The 21,696-nt window shown below is 51.2% G+C and overlaps 1 protein-coding gene across 5 annotated transcripts in view; it reads left to right on the top strand.

Moving 5' to 3' along the window:
* PLXNA4 (plexin A4) overlaps positions 1–21,696 on the top strand; it is a 461,826-nt gene that overhangs the window by 423,208 nt on the left and 16,922 nt on the right. For all 5 annotated transcript variants that reach the window (XM_006887135.1, XM_006887134.1, XM_006887136.1 and 2 more), the window contains 5 exons: positions 3,860–4,019; positions 12,868–12,971; positions 14,055–14,154; positions 15,249–15,439; positions 16,872–17,041. In XM_006887135.1, the coding sequence (XP_006887197.1) occupies positions 3,860–4,019; positions 12,868–12,971; positions 14,055–14,154; positions 15,249–15,439; positions 16,872–17,041 (725 nt within the window). The remainder of the gene's footprint in view (positions 1–3,859; positions 4,020–12,867; positions 12,972–14,054; positions 14,155–15,248; positions 15,440–16,871; positions 17,042–21,696) is intronic.

The raw sequence follows: 21,696 nt of genomic DNA, 5'->3' as shown, positions 1-21,696 counted from the left end.
TGTGAGGAGAAATTAGAAGGTGTTACTTGGAGAAGAAAGGGCTGCAGGGAGGTGGACCAGCCCCAGTGCAGTCTGGGAAAGGATGGACCCGTGGCCGATGAGGAAGGGACAGGAAGGAAGAAAGGAGGTTAGCAGCAGACAGGGCTCACAGGAAACCCAAGGTCAGGGCTCCTAGGGAATCGGAGTCATGGATTTGGACAGACTCTGGGATTCAAGAGTGGGGGTCAGCTGATGGTTACCTTGTCTAGAAGGAACATGGCTCTGGGAATTAGACAGCTTGGGGGTGCTGGGGGTGCTGAACGCTTCACTACACCCTGTGCTTACCTCTTAACGGTTGAGTGACTCGCTGGATGGTTAAGAGCCAGCGGCTCCTGTGTTTGAATGCAGATGCTCAGGCCCTGCCTGGCCGTCAGAAATCAGAACATGCATTTGATCAAGACCCTAAAGTGGTTCTTACGATCCTTAAAGAGCAGGAGGCAGTGTAGGCCCTGGTATGGGGGCACCAGATAGTTTCCTCATTAGCCCCAGGGATGTGATGGGAGGGGCCTTCCAGATGTGGAGCTGGGCGTGTCCAGTGGTCAGGAGACCTGTCGTGAGGCCTGTGCTTTCTTTCTGGAAGATAGGCCCCTGCCCTAAAGCACCATGAAGCATCCTCGCCAGGCCACCCTGAGACAGGGCACAGTAGACATGGCAGGAGAGCATATCCAGTTGGCTTCTCACTGCTGACTCAACTGCCTGACTTCCTGGACAAGGAAGCTAGAAAGATCCATGCTGCTGTCCAGGGCAGGCTGCGTCTCACAGCCCAGAGGGGGCCAGCAAGGTGGCCAAGGCAGCCTCAGGACCAGACTGCATTCAGCTGCTCAGGAGGGCAGGGGAAGCTTCTAGAAGGCTAGAGAGGGAAAACAGTGCCTGGAAGGGGCCCTCAGAACGTAAGGTCCAGGGCTCCTGCCACCATTGTCTCCAGGCTGGGACATTTAGGGCTGAGATTCTGGTGTTAGAGATTTAAGAGAGTTTTGCTTCTTCTTAATAGAGCGAGTGTGTCCCCAGCTGAGCTCACAGAGGTCTGGCTGCTAATGAAAGGCAGAAGTCAGGGCCCAGGCTCTAATTGCCACCACGTGGAGCTGGAGGCAGGCAGCGTGGGGGAGGCTGCTGTCTGGCTCGGTGGACCGGGAACCAGACGTGGGGACTGGGAATGGTTCCCGGCAGTGAGTTCCAAGGAGAGACACTGGCCCAGGCAGCCAGGGAGAGCGAGGGAGAGAGGAATGGTGTGGCCACCTCTGATGGTCAGGCCTCAGCCCAACCACACACTTCCCCCAATGTACATTGTGTTGTGTTTTATGTGATCATTCACATACATTATATTTTATATCATTAAGTACCATTGATCTATGCCCATGATTACCCTGTCTTTTCAAATCCCCGTTGAATCTTTCCAATTCCTTCACCCTCCCATCTGCCCACTAACCTCTGCTATCCTAGCGACTTCCCCTTCGCTCCCCTCCTCCCCCCCCCTCCCGCCCCCTTTCTCTTTCCTCTTCTAGGCATTCATGCCCATCTTACTAGTTATGCTTCTGTTTTTACTATACTGGTCTTATGAGGTATTTGTCCTCCTGAGACTGAGTTACGCACTAGCCTTCCAGCACATGCTCCACTCCCTGTGGTCCAGCCAGGGCCCCGCACAGCCTCGTGGGCGTAGAAGGAGCCCACTCTGAAAACAGCAAGAGAAACGCACCCTTAGGAAGGCCTCTGACCAGAGACTTTCTCATCGGTGGACTGTCTCATCGGTGACTCTGTTTGTCAGAGGAGATCTGGGCTCTGCAGGGTTGTCAGTAGCAGATCTAATTTGGGTATAGTTTGCCAGGCCTTTCTTCCAAAGCACGTCTGAAAAGACTCAAATCCCCACCCTTTCAGTTAGCAGTTGTTATTTGTTAGAGTTGTTGTTGTTGTTAAGTGCTGTTGAGTCCTAGACGACTCATAGCGACCCTGTCCTCAACACTTGGGTGATTTTCATCCTCTCTCCAGGTTCATAGGGTTTCCAGGGGCAAGGTATTACGGAAGTGGATGCCACTCCTGCTTCTAAGCATGTTTTAATCGGGGAACACCACCCAACACTGTCCACCATGGGTGGCACTAGTGCATTTGATACTTCAGTGTCACAGGGTTCAGCTTCACAGCAACCATGAGTTACCTCTGGACAGCAAGTGGACAGACCAGGGCTATACGACCTAGAAGAATGTTTGACCAAAAACAATTAAAAACAGGCCAGAGGGCCGTAGATTAGAGTCACCCACCTTTGGTTTGGTGGCATCACTTTCTGTCCACTAGGCGAACTGGTCTCTCTCTCTGTTTATGTTAAGTGCCGTTGAGTTGTAGACAACTCATAGCGACCCTATGAAGGAGAGTCCTCGATGCTTGGGTGTCTTTCATCCTCTCTCCAGGGTTCATAGGGTTTCTGGAGGCAAGCTATTACGGAAGTGGATGCCACTCCTGCTTCCAAGCTTGTTTTAATTGTTGTTAGGTGCCATCAAACACGATCCGTAGCAACCCTGTGAATGACAAGCCTGGACCTTGTCCTGTCCAGTGCCGTCCACATCATCTCCGACACACGCAAGTCCGTGTTAGCACTCACTACGTGAATCCATCTGGTGGAGGGTCCTCTTGTCTTTCGCTGACCCTCCATCTACCAAGCGTCATGTTCCTCTCACGGGAACAGCCCCTTCAAGCAACATGTCCAGAGCAGCAGTGGAGTGCCTTCCCTGTCTGGACCACCCAGGGGTTCCTGAAACGGGCCCAGAGAATTTACTTTTTAAAAGTAAAAGCACCTATCACAGGGGCTTTAAGCAGAATCTTCTCCATTCTCCAGGTAGTTACAAAAAGAGAAATGGAGGCCAGAACGAGCCGTAGTCTCTTTCCCAGGGCAAAGAACCCGATTCAGAGCTGGGAATGAATCCAGGTGCTCAGATTATGTTCTTTGCAAAGGTCAGGGTTTTTCTTTCTTTTTTTTTTTTTTGAGAACATGTTCATTGTCCAACTTCTGGTGAGCCTGAAACCTTCTCAAAAATTGAAGTGTCTGAAATCCTTTGAGGAAGGGGTCAGTTCCCACGAGTGCTGAGTGTGAGCCTGTGTAAGACAGACAGATGGATACGCATGGGTGGATGAGGGGCCACGTACTAAACTGACACCCTGCATGTGGGGTGGGTGAGTGTGTGCATGTAGACAGGCAAGTAACACTGTTTCTTGTGCTGTAGACCCCTCTTCCCACCCTACCATGACCCCCTTGAAGAGTCAGGGCCTCAGTGATGTTTGTTCTTAGCAGGAATCATTTGTCCAGTCCCTAAAATGACACCAATGCTGTGGTACCCCCATTTGTCAGAAGAGTGGGCACACAGAGGGCTTGGACCACCCTGCCCATCTCTAGACCATTCTGGAAACTCCCTGCCCTCAGGTAGACCTTGACTCATAGCTACCCCACAGGCCCAAGTAGAATCACCCCTAGAGGTGTCCAAGGCTCCAGTCATTGTAGAGGCGTGATCTTAGGTGGCCCAGTGGCTAAGGAATTGCTCTGCCAGCCCAAAGCTGGCAGTTCGAATCCACCAGCTGTTCCTCTGGATGGTGGTCTCCTCACCTGTGATTCACAGCCTCTGAAAGCCAGTGGAGGGTCCGCTACAAGTAGCTTCCACAATAACAACAGCTTCTGTGGGAGCCGCTTGCCATGTCTTTCTTCTAAGGTGAAGCGGGTGGATTCAAACCTCACGCAGCCGCTGAGCACGTTAACCACGAGGCCCCATTCATTCCATTCTGGGTTCACAAAAACTCAGGGTGCTCCTAGCCCACCTCCCGCTCACTTCCTGTTCCCTAGGTCCTGAGCTGTGTCAACCCAGACAATGCCAACAGCCCCGAGGTCCCCGTGAAGATCCTCAACTGTGACACCATCTCCCAGGTCAAGGAGAAGATTCTGGATGCCATCTTCAAGAACGTGCCTTGCTCCCACCGGCCCAAGGCTGCAGACATGGACCTGGGTGAGCAGGCTGCCCTCACGGACATCCCTGTGGCTGGTCTCGACAGCAGAGGGCATCTGTGCTCCCCCAACCTCCCCATCAGAGCAAGACAAAACTGGGGTGCAGGGAGCAGAGAGAGGAAGGAGCTGGTTCAGGGAAACAAGGGCACGGACTTGAGGGGTCTTGCACGGCCTCACCTGAGCCACGGGACTTGTCTTCAAGTCTGTGTGCACTTGGTCAGAGCCATTCATGGAATGGTGAGCAGAGAGGGACCTGCAGGCCTGTGGGTGGCCCCAACTGGCAGGTGAAGCCTCTGGGGTACGCTGAGGAGCTGAGGGGTGGGAGTGAAGGTGACACACCTGCAGGGAGGGGACTCAGAGGCAAGCCTGCTCGAAGGAGTTGACTTAGTCTGAGATCCCACCCTGCCTCTTGTTCCCCAGGCCTTCCCTCCCCTGTTCTGTGTCTGTCATTTTTGCTGAATACCCGAGACTCTGGGATCTGGGGCAGCAGTCAGGATGAGGGGGAGGAAAGGGAAAGGAGCTGTGACAGTCTGTAGGGGCAGAGTGACATTGGAGGTGGCTGTTCCACGAATAGATGGCATAGCCTATATAAGGAAGGTCACTTAGGGCCAGCAGCTCTGAGACCTGTCCTGTGTCATAGTACATCATTCTGGGAGGTTCTGGAGGGGCCTGAGAGGTCAGCATCGAACACAATGGGCTTGAGCTGTTGGGGCTACCATGTCCTGGTTGTGTGGCCTTGGTCCAGTTCTCCGCTGTGGCTCCGTTTCCTTGTCTCTGAAGTGCAGATAATAGTAATACAGACTTGATGATGTCCTGTGTGTGGATGTCTCGTCCTGCAGCATTTGGCCCTCTCAAAACACCATGCCCCATTCTCTTGACATAAAGTCTTCCTCCACCTGCTTCAAGCCCCTTTCCATCTACAATATTGGGGTCCATGGGGACTTGCTTACAGCTCTGAGTACCTTCCATAACTACATCAAACTTGTGGCAAGCCCTGTACCAGGCAGGGGTCTGCCCGATACCAACATGACTTGGAAAAGCCCGTCATTCCTTGTCACGAGGACACTTCCCCATCTGCAGGTGTTCTTGCTCTCTTCCCTAGCTACCCCGAGGAATCCGAGGAATCCGCTGGGGCTGTTCAGCTCCGCTGCACAGAGGGAGGTCCTGCAGCCCAGAGGCACAGCGTGTGGGTTGAGGGCACACAGCCATGTCCCACCTGTTCCATCGCCCTTGGTGGCATCCTCTACCCCCTGCTACTGCCCCTGACCTCCAGAGAGCCTGGTTTAATGCAAATGCTCCCTCAATAGCCCCCTGGAACTCACTACCCTCTCTCTCTCTTGCTTCACTGAAAGGATGTATTTTTTCAAATAAGTAATTCCTGTATGCAATAAAAAGATACACTATCTCCTGAGTGAAATATAAAGAGGGCGAAGCAGCTGTCTCCCAGTTTGCATTTACCCTGCTCCTGATGGGAAGGACAGATAAAGATAATGGGATTTTTTCCCCTCTTTTCTCTTTCACCTCCCTCTCTCCCTGGAAGGTGGCCGCAGAACAAATTGGATCGCAAGTGTGTCTGTCCTTTGTGTCCAGAGCCTGGGGCAGGGCACAAGGCTGCCGGGCAGAAGGAGAGAGGTCACAGCTAGCAATTTTCTCAGGGTGCCATGCAGATGAATGCCAGGGTCACCTTCCCGCTCCTCCCCACCCCCCACCTGCCTTTTTAACTCTTAGTTGACCTGGCCCACTGCCAGACAATTCTGGAGCTGTTTTCATATTCAAGACCCACCGTCTCCAGCCGGTTTCTTAACAGCAGCAGAGCCAGGCTCCCGGCCTTGTTTGCACCCTAGACAAACCTGAATGTAAGGAGGGAGCCATTTACAAGTCCCAGCTCCTCTAATGCATGCCACCTAGTTCTAGAATCACTTTATTTTTTGGTGGGAGGTTAAATTTTTTTTATTAATTTTCATGAAAGTTTACAGAGACTTAAGGCTTTTTATTCATTGTTACACTTTTCTCCTTGCCCACCCCCTCTCTTCTAATTCACTCTTCTCTTTGAAAAGCAAAAGAAAAACTCTTTCATTGCTATACAATCCCTCCCCCCCAAGTCCACTCCACTGTGCAGCCTTCATTCTGGACTCCTGTCATCACAATAATACCTAATCATCTATCCCTTTTAAACAGTTCTCTCCCTCATCTGTTTCAATGCAGTATACATAATTTATCCCATCTTTTTCAGTCTTCTGTCAATACCGATGTCAGTCCCGTTTTACAACAGTGGCCCTATGCAATATTTGTCCTTTTGTGACTGAGATATTTCCCTCAGCATAATGTCCTCCAGGGTCACCCATTTTGTATAATATTTCATGAGTTCCTTGTTTTTCAATGCAGCATAGTAGTCCATTGTGTGAATATACCACAGCTTCTCTATCCATTCGGTTGTTGATGGGTACTTGGGTTGTTTCCAGCTCTTTTCTATTGTGAACAAAGCGGTGATAAACATGGGAGTGCATATATCTGTTTGAGTAGCAGTTATGTTTTCTTTAGGGTAAATACCTATGCACATCCAAAAAACTTCTCCAACAGGGTAAAATGGGAAGCCCCAGACAGGGAAAAATATTTGGTAATGACGTGTTAGACAAGGGACTTATATCTAGAATTTATAAAATAGTCGAGCATCACAACAAGATTGAAAAATGAGCTCAGGATATGAACAGACACTTCTCCAAAGAACAGCTTTTCTTAAGCACAAATTTCTGTCAGTCAATAATTCTATAATCTAGAACTTGATCATGACACTCTGGTGGCATGTTGTTTGTTGTATACCATCCAGTTGAGACCCTCCAGCAGGTTTTCAGAGGCAGTAAATTACCCAGGAGTTGATTGTCCATCTTTTTTCCTCAAAGCAGGCAGTGGATTCAAACTGTGTGCCTTTGGGCTGATAGTGCAATTTCTTACCAATAGTCAGTAATTCTATAGTCTAGAGCGTGGTCACCTCACATACTTCAGGAATGTTGCTAGGAGGGGCTATTCCTTGGAGAGGGACGTGATGCTCAGAAAGACAGAAGGTTAGCGAAGGAGAGGAAATCCCTCAACCAGGTAGAGTGAGCGATACAGAGACTCTAGGGTGTGAGGAAGTGTGAGGATGACACAGAATTGGACAGAGTTCGGATCTGTTGTTCATAGGGTTGCTTTCGGCTCTATTCAACTTGACGGCACCTAACAACAGCAAAGAGCTTGGCCAGGGAACTGTGGTGGCTTGGCTGTAAGAACTCGCTCTGCCAATGCAAACGTACAGTTCGAACCCACTGGCTGCTTTGCTGGAGAAAGCTGGGCAATCTCCTCCTCTGTGATTTGTTGTTGTTATGTGCCATCAAATCAACTGCAACCCCGTGGTGGCCTAGTGGTGAGGAGTTGTGCTGCCGAACCAAAGTCACACTGTTTGAATCCACCAGCCGCTCTGCGGGAGGACAGACTATCTCCCGTGCTGCTTGCTGCTTCTGGGACCCCACAGGAGGGTTAGCTCAGGGCCAGTTTCAAGTCGATGGTCCACAGCAACAACAATGCACAGAGTAACTCTATTACACTGAGATCCACGGCCCGGCGTGTTGTCCCTGTGACTCACCTCCTCCAAAGCCCACTGGAAGGTCAGCTCGGGGTCTGTTCCGACTCCACGGTAAACAGCCACCTCAGAACTTGGTCAGACCCATCTTCTTCTAAACAGTCCCCCACCAGGGAGCTCTGGTGGCCGCTAGTTCTTAGAACGCTAGCTGCCTACCCAAAGGGTGGGCCTCTCTGGTGGGCCGGGTCCACCAGCAGCAATAAGACAGAGAGCTAGGCATTCTGCTCCTATGCAGCTTACATCCTTGAAGCCCACTGGAAGGTCCGCTGTGAGTTGGTTTGAACTCAAAGGCAATGAGCAGCCCCCCTCCCATACGCGGGCCGGTTTTATTTTATTATTTTTTTGTGTGTGTACCATCAAATAAGATCTGACTGGTACAGGAGGAGATTGCTCCCTCCTTCTCCAGCAGAGCATCTGGTGGATTCGAACCGCGTACCTCTGGGATTGAAATGCAGCGTCTTGCCACTAGGCCACCAGCGCTCTCAGATTGTCTGGCCTTTTTGACAACCACTTGCCATCCTGCTGTGATGCCCTGTCCCTCCTCTGATGCCTGCTCTGACATTTCCCACAGCTGGGCGTGAGGGTCTCAGCACGCTCAGCCAGGGGGCTCCTGTGGACCGCCTGCTACCAGCTGTACACAGGGGCGGGGGTGTCCTCTCTCCTCCTCCAGCCCCTCCTGGTCCCTGTAGTTGGAGGTCTGGTGCAGGCTGGTAGAGCCTAGAAGGGTCATGGAATTGGCACTTTAGGTCAGAATGCTGGCCCTGTGCCAGGCAAGTCAGTGTCCAGTTGTGACTGAGGCCCGTCTCCTCCCCTCAGTGAGCACTGCCCAGGTTGTTGTTGTTGTTGTTAGGTGCCGCCCCAGTTACTACTCAGAGCAGCCCTGTGAAGGACGGGTCAGAACTTGCCCTGTGCTGCGCCGTCCTCATCATCTGAGTTCTCTGTTCCGCTTGCCCCACTATTACAGTCCCGTCAGTCCCTGTATTGAGAGTCTTCCTCTCTTTCACTGCCCACTGCTCAGGAGCCAGGGTTATTTCTCCTCCTGTTCTCTATGACCAGGAGTCCTGATTCGCTGGGTCCCTCAGGTATACCTCTGCATTGTCACAGTGGACAGGCCATGCTGGGCCCTGGGACATCTGCTCAGCAGGAGGCCCTCTCCTCCCCGGCCAGGACAGTGGTCACTCGGGTCCAAAGCGGTGTCATGAGGCACCATGTAGGCCACCACTGACTGGGTGTCCACAGGTCACTCAGAGGGACTTTCCAGCCTCTTCCTGTGCCCTGAGGGCAGGTGAAAATTGCCAGGGAAGCTGGTGTCCACATGGAGGATGCTGGCCACTAGCCAGAGTCATACTTTCCCTAGGCTGTCTTATTAAGGTCACTCTGTCCAGAGCACAGTGTGGACACGAAAGAGAGAGGTTTTACTGTCACTGTTTTAGGTGAGACAGAGGGAGCACTGGGGAAGAAAGGGCTGAACTAGGAGGAGTGACCAGGGCCCCGTTTATTGTCATCTCTGTTACTCAAACATGTTACTCATGTAACATGCACAATAGCACACGGAGCCTATCGTAAATCTAGCCTCAAGTGGATGGGACTGCCCTTCCCCTGAGGGTGGGGCAGCCTTACCTGACCCAGGTGAGAACCCTCCTCTTGGGTGGGGATGAACCCCATCACCAGCTGGGAGAGGGGACTGCCCCTGGCACGGGAAGTAAAATGCTATAGCCTTTGGCCTCGGTCTTCCCAGATGCCCCAACTTGACTCTGTAGCTCTTAAGGGCTCTGTTGGGAAGGTCACAGCGTGGCCCACAGTGCAAAGAAAGCTGAGCCCTTTCCACCACTGTGAATGCAGAGGCCAGAGCTGATGGATGACGGTGAAGTGGGGCCTGGGTGGAGAAGGCTGAGCACAGGGGACCATGTCACCAGTTGAACTGTGCTTCATAGGGTTGTCAATCAATGGCTACTTCCCCTCCCGCCCCCAAGAAGATTGCCAGGCCTTTCTTCCAAGATGCTTCTAGGTAGACTCAACCCCAAAACTTTTCAGCTAGCCATCAGGTGCATTAACAGCCTACTGTGCCAGGGATCGCAGGCAACCCCCTGCCAGGCTCCACATGCTCCTTCAGATGGGCTGAGCTGGGTGAGCTCCTCACGGCTTGGCATCCCTGCAGGTGCCAGTGCCAACCCCACACTCCCAGTTTTCATCCATCAGGACTGGATATGGGGTGGGAGCAAACAAAAACACATCAACTTCTCTGGATAAGAAAAAAAACAAAACATAACTCATTGCTTTTTGGTCGGAACTGACTCAGCTGACCTTCCATTGGGTTTCCAAGCTGTGAGTCGGATCAGAAGAGATTGCTTATCGTTATCCCTTCAAGCCACTGGTGGAGCCAAAAACACTAACAAGGCGCCACTCCCTTTGGGCGACACCAAACCCGGCAGGCTTGAAGGAGAATGCAGTCCTAGATGTCGGCCCTTGACTTTGAGCTCCTCCACCCGCTTGCTCCCCGGTGCTGCTATTCTGGGCATCTTCCTGGCCTTGTGAGTGAATAGTCCTCACCATCCAGCCGCCCACTGGATCAGTCAGATCAGGGCTAGAGGGACAGCAGGACTGGAGGGACAGCAGGACTGGGCTGCCCAGCGCCCTCATCCTCTGGCCTTTCTACTGCTGCCCATGTCAGCAGATACGGAAACCCTGTATCCACACACCAGCATGGCTGGATCTGATTGGAAGGGTTGTGTCCAGTCCCGGACCACTCACCCTGGCCTTCTTGGATTCCCGAGTTTGTGATGTGATGGTGAATTGGCAGACTTCTGTTGACATCACAGCCTGGCCACTGGGCAGAGTTTGGATCCTACTTAATGGGAACTGGCTGGCCTTACACAGCCAGGATAGAGCCCACTCTTGCCCCTTTTCCTTAGCCATTGCTGTTGAGGAGATTCCATCCACAGTGACACTATAGGGCAGAGTATGGCCTGCTGCATTGGTGGGCGGTCCAAGACTACAACTGTTAGAGAAGCCAGCTGCCACATCTTTTTCCCACAAAGCAAGTGGAGATTCAGACCATCTGCTTTTTGGCTCACAGCTGAGTACTTAAAGAACCACTAGGGCTTCCTTTCATACATGCATTCATACATAGAATACAAAAATAAGCATGAAACACAACATAAGCACAGCAGACCAGTCACTGGTGAGTCTTGATGGGCCGTTTGCACGTTTGCTCATTATCCTAACTGCCGGTGGGCCTTGTCCTCGTGATCAGTTCCAGCTGTTCTTTCATCAGGTCTAAGTAATCAGGGGTCTCCAGGGGCCTCTGAGGCTTCCCCTCCATTCCAGAAAACGAACATGTCATCACACTTGTTTGCATTGTTCTGAGTGCTGAGAAGGAGTTCTAGTGGCTGCATTGAAAGGTCAGAGGTTTGAATCTATCAGGTAGCTCCATAGGCAAAAGACCCAATGATTTGCTCCTGTAAAGATGGTGGCCAGGGGAACGCTGTGGGCAGTTCTGCTCGGTCACATGCGTCACTGAGTCAGAATGGGCTCTGCTGCACCGGAGACGGCAGACTGTAGCGCAGGCAGCAGGGAAGCCTGGAGGCGATGGGACCATCTCTGTGAATCATAAGTGCAAGCTCCACATTTGCTTCTGGAGATTGGGATGGTAACTTTAGGCAGTGTACGGGATGTGCGCATCACCAGTGAGGCTTATGTGGAGCCTGCTTGGTCTCGGCTGAGCTGACCTGGGGCCAGGAATGGAGGACATGGCTCTGTATTGTTAGCTGCTGTTAAGTCAACCCTGATTCATAACAACCCACAGATATTAAAGCCTTGCTGGTCCTGCGCCGTCCTCACAATGTGCTCTATGGTTAAGCCCATTGTTGCAGTCACTGCGACTCCTTGACAGCCCCCTTTCTGACCCTCTGCCTTTCTAAACATGATGGCCTTTCCCAAGGACTGGCTCTTCCTACATATACTTCCCGAAGTATGTGAGACAAAGTCTGGCAATTCTGCTTCCAAGGAGCATTCTGACTCACTTTTTCCAAGATAAATTTGTTAGAAGTCCACGGTGTATTCAGTACTCTTCAGTGCACCACAATTCAAAGGCATTGCTTTTTCTTCAGTCTTCCGTAGGCTGTTGGGAAAGTCCATGGAACCTCAGTCAGGGCCATGCAGTAACTCATGCCAGCACTCACCCCTGTGCTTTTTTGCCTGCAGCACACATTGCATTTGGGTTTCAGAGGTCAGTTTTGCTTCCTGATAAGCACATATGAGTGTACACACATACACACGTGTAGGGAAGGCAGGTGTGTGTCTGGTGTGCACACGGCTTTCCACGCATACCTTTCATGACTAGAATGTGCAGTTCTCCATGTCTGAGGGGTTTGTCCCCTGTGGGTGTGGACTGGTAGATGAGGAACAGTCTCTAATTTCCCTTGTGATCCATCAGGGAGCCCTCATGTTGGAGGGCTTTGGGCCCATGGGGAGGATGTGGGTAAATAGCTACAGAACAAAATCATTAGTATTAAGTGGATTACAAAGATGATATGGGTAATATAATCTTTGTGGGATCTTTCTTGACTTAAGAACGGGATTTGCTGATCTGTCCAGATACCCTTACCTCCTCACACTGGCAAACTTTAGGGAGAAGGCTACGTTTCTGGAATAGGACTCTACAGCCTTGACCTCACGAACCTCAGTACCTTCCAGCAGAGGAGCCAGGCTGCAGTATTGATGACTCACAGCCACTAAGTTGCCCCCAGCTCACTGAGACCCCACGTGTATTGAAGGACAACTGGAATCCAAAGGGTTTTCAGTGGGGGATTTGTCAGGAGTTCACTAGAACCTTCTTTCAAAGGGGCTTTATGTAGATTTGAACTACCAAATTTTTGATTGATCGCTGAGTATGTGGTCGTCGTGCTACTCAAGGACTCCTGCAGTCATGATCCTACCTTGCCTTTCCTCAGCACTCTGTTGAGTGTGGCCACTTACCTTAGTTGTGAAGTTAATTCTCACTGAGCATCTGCTTCTACCAGGCATGGCCACTTTGAGCAAGCTGGTGGGCTGCTGGGCAGGTGAGATCATGCCCTCTACCATCATGTGGTTGGTTAGATTAGGAGTAGACTCCACTCTCTGTGCAGTGCATGTCTCCATCCTCTTGGGAAACGTGTTGGCATGTATCTATTCATGGACTCACCCTTCGTGAAAAGTCTGACAGGCCTCTCTGAGATACACACTCTCCCCACAGAGTGGCGGCAAGGCAGCGGGGCAAGGATGATCCTTCAAGATGAGGACATCACCACCAAGATCGAGAACGACTGGAAGAGACTGAATACCCTGGCCCATTACCAGGTGAGGGGAATGATGGGCAGGGGAGCTGGCTACCTGGATGCTTCCCTGTGAGACTCAGCCTTAGGGTAACTGGATCTCCCAAATCAAGGACCGTCAAGTGGATTCCAGCTGGTGGCAGCGTCCCTTGTGTCAAACTAGAACTGTGCTCCATAGGGTTTCCATTGACCGTATTTTGGAAGTAAATCACTAGGCCTTTCTTGCAAAGAGCTTCAAGGTCAATCTGGACTTTCTCTTAGCACCTGACCCTGTTAACCATCTGCTCCACCCAGGGAGCACCGCGCCCTAAGTCTCTTTCTTCACTAGTGACCCAGGTGAGGTCACCCAGCCAGTAAATCCTGACCTCCCTAGAGATGGGACATTGAGGTACTTCCTGCAGAGATGGGGAGGAGCCCACAGGAAAAGCCCTTTCTGAGCAGTTCCCCTGGATGTTTGAGGAGAGGCGAGATGATCTAGGGAAGCATCGGGATAGAGAAAGCTGGTGGGGAGAGTGTTGGTGGGGCGCTCCGGTCAGAAGCCCCTCCAGGAGTGAACCACACAGTAGAACCTTGTTATCTGCTGTTGAGTCATCTCCAGCGCACGACAACCCTGATGATTCAATGTCTCCCAGTTGTATCATTTCCAACAACACTGGTGAACTTGACTATTGTGAGGCAATTCCAGCACCATGTAGGACAAGATTCTCTTATGACCTATAGGTTCTCATTTAAACTTTTGAAAGTAGATCACAGGTCTATCTTCAAGTTATACTGTAAATCCACCCACCACGGGTGACCCTACACTGCAGCCCACCCACTATGAGTGACCCACCTCACACCTGAAATATTGATGCTCTACTTCCCAGTAACACCTGCAACACACAAGCCACCATCAATCAGAAACGATTGGATGAGTCAGTGTGATGCGAATCCTGGTCAGCGATCCTCTCTCTGAATCTTTATCTTCTTTTCATTCAGAGGATGGCCATCAGCCTCCAACGCCCTTAGTTCTCCTGCGAGGTATCTGCTGCCCAGAAAGCTGCCCACCCTCATTCCTGGGTTGGCAGAGTGTCTTTGTCCTTGCCCTTACAAGCCTTTTTTCCTCTAGGTGCCAGATGGTTCTGTGGTGGCCTTAGTGTCCAAGCAGGTGACCGCTTATAATGCCGTGAACAACTGTACAGTGTCCAGGACCTCAGCCAGCAAATATGGTAAGATGTTCTGGCACTGTCCTGGGGATGAGGGGCTGCGCTGGGCACTGGTGGTCAGGACTACAGTGCAGCTGAAGGACAGAACAGAGCCCCCAGTCCTCAGGCCAAGTGGGCCCATTAAAGGGTATGACCATTTGAAGGTAGAGCTGATGGGGACCAGCCTCCTGGCCCTGATCTGAGACCCTGATACAGAAGCAGGACCGCCACCCTCAGGAAACAGAAGATTGGACCTTCTGAGTGTCTCAGAATCTCAAACACACCCTCACACTTAGAATTCCCCTCATCACAGATCATGCTGGTAACAATCCAGTGAATTAAATAATTACTGTTTCCTTCTATCAGCAGATTAGTAAATGATAGCTCACAGTTTAAGTGACTGGTAAAGGTCATGCCATGATGAGGCATTGCATTGAGGTGCACCCCAGGCATCCAGTCTGCAGGAGGGCAAAGGGATGTGAGGTGAGGACTCCATGTAGCCTACCTCCATCTCCACCCATGTGCTCAGGGACCACTATAGACCTCAGGTTTCTCCTCTGCAGAAGGGGGGTTGAAAAAACTCCACGCCTTATAGGTACTTGCTGGGTGATAGACAGGAAGCACTAGCCTGGAGCCTGTGCGCCTTCCAGGCCACTCTTTCCCTGCTCCATCCTCTCTTCACCCTCCCCCACTGGCAAGAGCTGGGGCACAGGCAGGGGGGAGAGGCAGGTATGAGGGTTAGGAGGTAAAGAAACCCTGGTCCACGCTTATTCAGGGAGACGGCCTGCCTGCTCTGAAGTTGAGACTTAATTGGGTTCTCAGTGCTCATCCTGAGAACAGACACGCAAACCTGAATGAGGAAAAGTGTAAAACAGAACAAGCTCATGATTTTACAAATTGAATAATTAAGGGTTGATGCGGTGCAGCGGATGGGAAGGAGGGACCTGAATGGTGGAAGGAGCCCAGGGTGGGGAATTTCACCAGGAACAGAGAGGAGAGTCAGGAATGTCCTTGACGGAGCAAGGGGACAGCAGGAAGGACAGAGAACAGTGGCCACTGGCCGAGCAGGGCAGGAGGGCTGCCTTGTGAGTTAATGTGTGGATGCTCACGCCTTGCAGAGAACATGATCCGGTACACGGGGAGCCCTGACAGCCTCCGCTCCCGCACGCCCATGATCACCCCTGACCTGGAGAGCGGGGTCAAGATGTGGCACCTGGTGAAGAACCATGAGCATGGGGACCAGAAGGAGGGCGACCGGGGGAGCAAGATGGTGTCTGAAATCTACCTGACCCGACTTCTGGCCACCAAGGTACTGGCCTTAAGGAGGAGTGTGGGAGGCGGGGAGCACGGGGAAGGGCCTGGCCACCCCACTAGTACAGACAGGACAAGCACCTGCACATGTGGGAACACCTACTCTGTGCTCCCCACTGCAGACACTCTTGAGCTATCCCTAACCCAGCACTCAGCCAAATCCCAACCTGTTCCAGTACCTTTGCCCCTGTGCACCCTCAGAGCCTTCTCTAACTCAGCCAAACCCAGCAGCAAAAGAGTCTCCCCAAAAAACAAAACAAGTAGACATGCTAGCCTAGCCGAAGCCTTGCTTCCTGTCCTCCGACTCAGAAAGAATGCCTTCACCTCTGAGAGACATTCGTAGTCTCTCCCAGTGGACACGGCATCCGTCGCTGGATTTCCCATCACTAACCTTGTGGCTAATCCTGGTCCTGCAGGCAGTTCTCAACTGCACCCCTGGGCTTCCCCTTCTGGGCTTGGTGTGCTCACTGCAGAGCCAAATGAATAAATGCTCATCAGCTCATGCGGACCAGGTCCCAGCTAAGCAGCAGGCTGTGCTTGTGCACACGCAGATCACACCCCCAAAGGTGCTGCGTAGGTCAGAACTTTGGCAGAGGGAGCTGACTGGTCAGTCCTTGCTGGGACTGTTTTCACATGCAGCGTGTGGAGGGCAGGGCCGAGGCTGTGAAGCAGTTTAGAGTCAGGGGGTTATTGTTAAGTCTTTCAGACCTGGTCCAACTCCTGGTTACCCCACGGCCAGCAGACAAAGCCTCACCTCCCACCCTCCCAGGCTCTGCTGAGCTCCAGCACACATTGCAGTCACTGCATCGTTCCTTCTCATTGAAATTCTTCCTTTTTCCTCTGTCCTCCACTTTTCCACGTGAGGTGACCCTTTCCAGGGACCAGCCCCTCTTGATAATATGTCCTAAGACAGAGGAGAAATGACACATTTTGAGTGCATGGACTTAAGTTTTCACCCACGCAGGCTGGCCACAGCCCTTCCACCTTCCAGCAGGGAGGGGTGTGGTACTGAGTTGTGGTGTTGGAGAAGAGTATTGAACATCCTGTGAACTTCCAAGAGAACAAACCAGTCTGTCTTAGAGAAAGTGAAACCCAGGTGGGCCTTGGAGCGAAAGATGATGAAACATTGTCTCACACGCTTTAGATATGTTGATAGGAGCAAACAGTCCTTGGAGAAGGCCATCGTGCTTGGGCTGGTGGAGGGTGGGCATAAGCGTTGTTGAGGAAGACCCTCAACAAAATAGGCTGACACCGTGACTATAGCCATGTACTCAAGAGTGTTGGACATGGCAAGGGTGGCACAGGATAGGACAGGGTTCAGATCCATTGTGTTTAGGGTGGCTTTGAGTTGTACCCAACTCAGTGGCATAAGAACACCGGGCATCTCCCAGCTAAGGAGGATCTGCCCTGTCCCCCCACCCCCACGCCAGGGCACGCTGCAGAAGTTCGTGGATGACTTGTTCGAGACCATCTTCAGCACGGCACACCGGGGCTCAGCCCTGCCCCTGGCCATCAAGTACATGTTTGACTTCCTGGACGAGCAGGCGGATAAGCATGGCATTCATGACCCCCACGTTCGCCACACTTGGAAGAGCAACTGGTGAGTTAGCTGGGGATGGGGTGGGGGGTGTCCCAGCAGCAAAGAGACCAGGGCCCAGCATCTCCGCAAGCCCACCTCCACCCACAGGTCCAGAACTGGCACTCATAGATCCTCCCTGTCCTGCCCTACCAAGCCCACTTCATCCTAGCCCAGTGTGTCTGCTCACCCTTCTTATCGGCCAGGAGTGAGCAAGCATTTCTTGAACCAATTGAATGAGCAAAATGATAATGTGACCTGCTGGGTGCCTGGCCGTGATAGTTGCTTTATTGTGGCCAATAAAATGTGGACCTTTCTTTCCCTATATGAGCCGGTAGACAAGAGGGAGAGATGTGAAAGTCAACTGTTTGGCTCAAGAGACAAATTCAGTGATAGAACACATATTACGTGCAGCCAGGCTGACCTACCCATCTGATTGCTGTAGACGCAGCTACAGCTGAGGGCAACTGGATCTGAGAGCAGAGCAAGTCACCCAGGTGAACAAAGCTATCTTTCCTTCCAGCAAACTCTTTTTCCAAATTCCCTTCTGCAGAAAGCCCTTCGCATTATAACTCTTTTATCTTCCTTCGAGACAGTGGAGTCCTCCAGTTACTAAGTGACACTTTGGTGTCTCCATCCAGGCCCTTCTTGGTCTCTAGCTTATACCATCCTTCCTTCCCCCTTCACAGGGGTGTGACTCCTGTCCAAGTTGAGAAGGCGAAGGCAGGCAGTCCCACCAAGCTTGTGGGGGCATGAACCATGCTCAAGGTGAGCTGCCTTCGATACTGAAGACAGCGCAGGTCCAGGTGGTCCGTGTCTGAGAGTTACACCTCTGGCTAAGCTGCTGTGTTCAGTCTCGTGGCTTCCAGAATTGCTTCTCTCAGCTTTTAGATCATCGCCGTTCCAGATTGTTCTTTCTCAGGACATTATGTTGCGGTAGCATAGGCTGGTTACCCAGGGCCTTCCTACTGCACTGGTGTGGCTCGAGGGCACCCCTAAAACTAGCCCTAGGCTTAAACCCAAATACATGTGAGCGTGGAATTCAGGCTTTGTACTGCAACTTTATTCAAAGTCGTATGTTCTGACTCTTGTTCTGTTCACCTGAAGAAGGAACTCTAATGGGATAGAAAAGTCAGCAAGAATGCAGGGTCGGTGCGCAGAACTGAAAGGTAGGGTTTGTGCTCTGGGAGATTTGCCTTTGTGAAACTCTCCCGATCCATCTGAATCAAATCGTGAGGGTCTGGAGCCCTCACCAGAGCAGTAATGCTTGGGGAAGTTTCTTCCCTCCTGTGTCTATCCCACATGGCGCTGGCTCTCCTGGAGTTTGTCTCCAAGGACAGCTAGGTCTCATCTCTCCCAGGCTCCTCCATACGACATCCTGCGATGCCAAGTACCTGCTTCGGATTGATTTCTGAGATTCTCCTTCCGCTTACTCCTTCAAAACATAAGACCTGCTCCTCTTCCTAACTGGGCTGTCATTACCTGCTATTAGTGGATCCCCAACTTAGAGCACAACAGAGTAGAATGCTGCCCAGTTCTGTGTCATCCCCATAATCCTTTGCATCCAGGACTGTCTTGGTCCTCAGAGCTGCTGATCTTTCAGAAGCAGAACTTTAGGTCCTTTTTTTCCCTAGTCTACCTTAGTCTGGAAGCTCCCCTGAAACCTCAGTGTCATGTTGTTCTTCTTAGGTTCCATCGAGTTGACTACAACTCACAGCAACCCTATGAATAACAGGCCTGAACCCTGTCCTGTCTTGTGCCATCCTCACTGTTTCTCAGGAGCCCATTGCAGCAGTCTCTGTGGCAATCCAAATGGCTGAGGGTCTTCTCCTTCGCTGACCCTCCACCTTTCCAAGCATGGTGTCCCTCTCCAAGGAATAGCCCCTCCTAGCAATATGCCCAGAGTACATGAACCAAAGCTTTGTCATCTTTGCCTCAAAGGAACATTCTGGTTGCACTTTCTCCAAGATCTGTTTTTCTTGGCAGTCCATGGGACATTCGGTGTCCTTCGCCAACACCACAACTCAAAGGCATCAATTCTTCTGTCATCATTCACTGTTCACTTTTCAGAAGTGTAACAAGTGATAGAAAAGACCTGAATTAGGTACACTTGAGTCTTCAAACTGGCATCATTGCTCCTCAGTAATTTGGAGAGATCCTTGATAAGAGACTTCCCAATGCCAAGTCGCCCAACTTCCTGACTGTTGGCATCAAGGATGTTGAGTGTGGATCCAAGAAAGATGAAATTATTGACAATTTCAGTCTTCTCGCCATCTATCATGATGTTGCTTATCTCAGTATCATAGCAACATCCAAATTTCCAATGACAGATGGGTGATAGACTGCATGATATGCATTGACGGGAAATTGAACTCTGGTCCCGTGCATGGAATGCAAAAGTTCTACCACTAAACCGTCAGGTTTGCTCATTGAGTGTTGTTGTTGTTGATGCCTTCGAGTTGAGTGTGATTCATAGCAATCTTATGAACAAAAGGCTTAAAGCCCCTATACAACTATCGACATTTATAAAAGTTCATAGGGTTTCTGAAAGCATGTTGTTTAGGAAGTGGATGCCACTATTGCTTCCGCTCATTGAATAGAACTATGCATATCTGACACGACACATGGATGTGTGTTAACCAACCATACCCCCTGCTAGGGCGAGGACACCTCCAAGGACCCTTCCCAGCCTTGAGGTAGTGGAGTATCCTCCTTCCACACTGGCTGCACTTCCAGACAAGCCCTGGGTGTTACTGGTGTGTGAGCTCCTTGATAGAGCTCATTCACTCATTGCCGTCAAGTCAGAACCGACTCACAGCTGACCCTCCAGCAGGTTTTCGGAGGTTGTAAGTCATACACAAGTAATTTTCTCATCATTCTTCTCTGAAGTCACTGGTGGAATGGAATCACCAGGGAGACATCACCTTTGGGTTACTGGTGCAGCTCCTGTCGGACTACACCACCTGAGCATAGTTGTTGTTAGGTGCCATCAAGTTGACCTTGACCCACAGTAACCCTATGAATGGCAGATCTCTACCCTGCCCCGTCCTGTGCCATTCTCGTCATCTCTGAATATCCTTGAGCCCATTGTTACAATCATGTCAGTCCATATTGTTGAGGGTCTTCTTATCTTTCACACACCGCTCCCCATCCTACCGAGCATGATGTCCTTAACCAAGGACTGAGCCCTCCTAACATGCCCAGAGTACGTGAGATCAAGTTTCACCATTCTTGCCTTCACGGAGCAAGCACCTTGGCTGCACCTTTTCCAACAATTATTTGTCTGTCTTTTTGGCAGTCTGTGGGTGGTAAACTCGGGTCCTTTCATCCAAGACCCTTCCCTAAACCTGATTAGGTGCTACTCTGGCCAAGAAGCTGTTAGTCCAGAAATTAGGAGCTCTGCATATTGACTTCGAGTTAATTGTCTTTGATTTAACAGAGATTGTTGCTTTATTCTTGGCCGAGTTGTGACTCCCTCCTTCCCCTGCCTCCCACACTCCTGTACCTTTTCTCTTTAAAATAAACCTCCTGCTCATTCAGCCTGAGTGGCTGCAATCAACCAGAGATTAGTGCCACTACTAATGTTAATAATATGCTAATATTTCATTAGGCAGGCGCCTCCAGGCGCTGAGTGGCTTCTCTTTTGATTTGCTTGTCAGCTCTGCTGGTTTTTGTTGCAAGAAGAAGTGTGGAGAGAAGCAGCGGGACAATGAATGGGGAGCCCCTGGAACCTCTTTCTGCGGGGTGGTCAGTGCCGTTGGTAGTTGCCTCTGTGTGCATCCAAACTCCCGAGGCTCCCATGTATGCAAGAGGAAAATTGCCCGTAGGATTTTCTTGGATGGAATCTTTACAGATGCAAATCACCAGAGCTTTCATGCCTGGAGCTGCTGCAAGTTTGAACTGCCAACCTTCAGGTTAGGAGCCAGTGACACACTGCTTTGTGCATGGTGGTGCTTTTGGAGAAACAGGAAGCTGGGGAATGGGGACATTGCTAACTGGGAGGCCAGATTCCCCCAGTCAAGGTGGAAGCCCAGCTGTCACCTCCCTGCTCTGGAAGCCTGGGCAGCTGCTCTGTGAGTGACCACACCCCCATCTGCCAGGCTCCGCCCTCTCCCGGACCTGCATGGGCTGCTGGAGGGCCCGAATTACCAGACCTCGCTGCTTTTGTGCTCAGAGCCCATCTGCCCGCATTGTAGGGACGTGGTGTATGATGGGGGATGGACTGGCAGTCTGTGTTACATCTGACTCTACTGATAGGTGTTGATAGATGTGCATCCTGGCTGCTGGGAGAGCCAATGGAGAGGGGGAGGGGGGGAATTGTTCCTGGTCTGTTAAAATCATAGAGCTCTGTAGATGCAGTGGTTAAGTGCTCAGCTGCTAACACTAAGGTTGGCAGTTCAAATCTACTAGTCACTCCATGGGAGAAAGCTCTGGCAGGTTGCTCTGTAAACACTACAGCCATGAGGTAGTCCCACTCTATTTTATAAGGTCCTGGGAGTCAGAAATGACTTGACGGCAGTGTCTGTCGTGTTTGGAGTATTGAAATCCCTTCATTCAAAGAGTTCAAGTGTGGAGAGGCAAATCCAACATGCAAGAACATTGTAACCTTACCAACAATGAGGATGGCAGGCAGAACCACAACCCAGCAGGGAAAATGGCACAAGGGAGAGAGATGGGCT

This window comes from Elephantulus edwardii, unplaced genomic scaffold, assembly GCF_000299155.1.
Source record: "Elephantulus edwardii isolate Elephantulus edwardi_28Jun2011 unplaced genomic scaffold, EleEdw1.0 scaffold00055, whole genome shotgun sequence".
Lineage (NCBI taxonomy): Eukaryota > Metazoa > Chordata > Mammalia > Macroscelidea > Macroscelididae > Elephantulus > Elephantulus edwardii.
The sequence above is the reverse complement of the archived record's forward strand: the minus strand, read 5'-3'. Positions and strand labels throughout refer to the sequence as shown.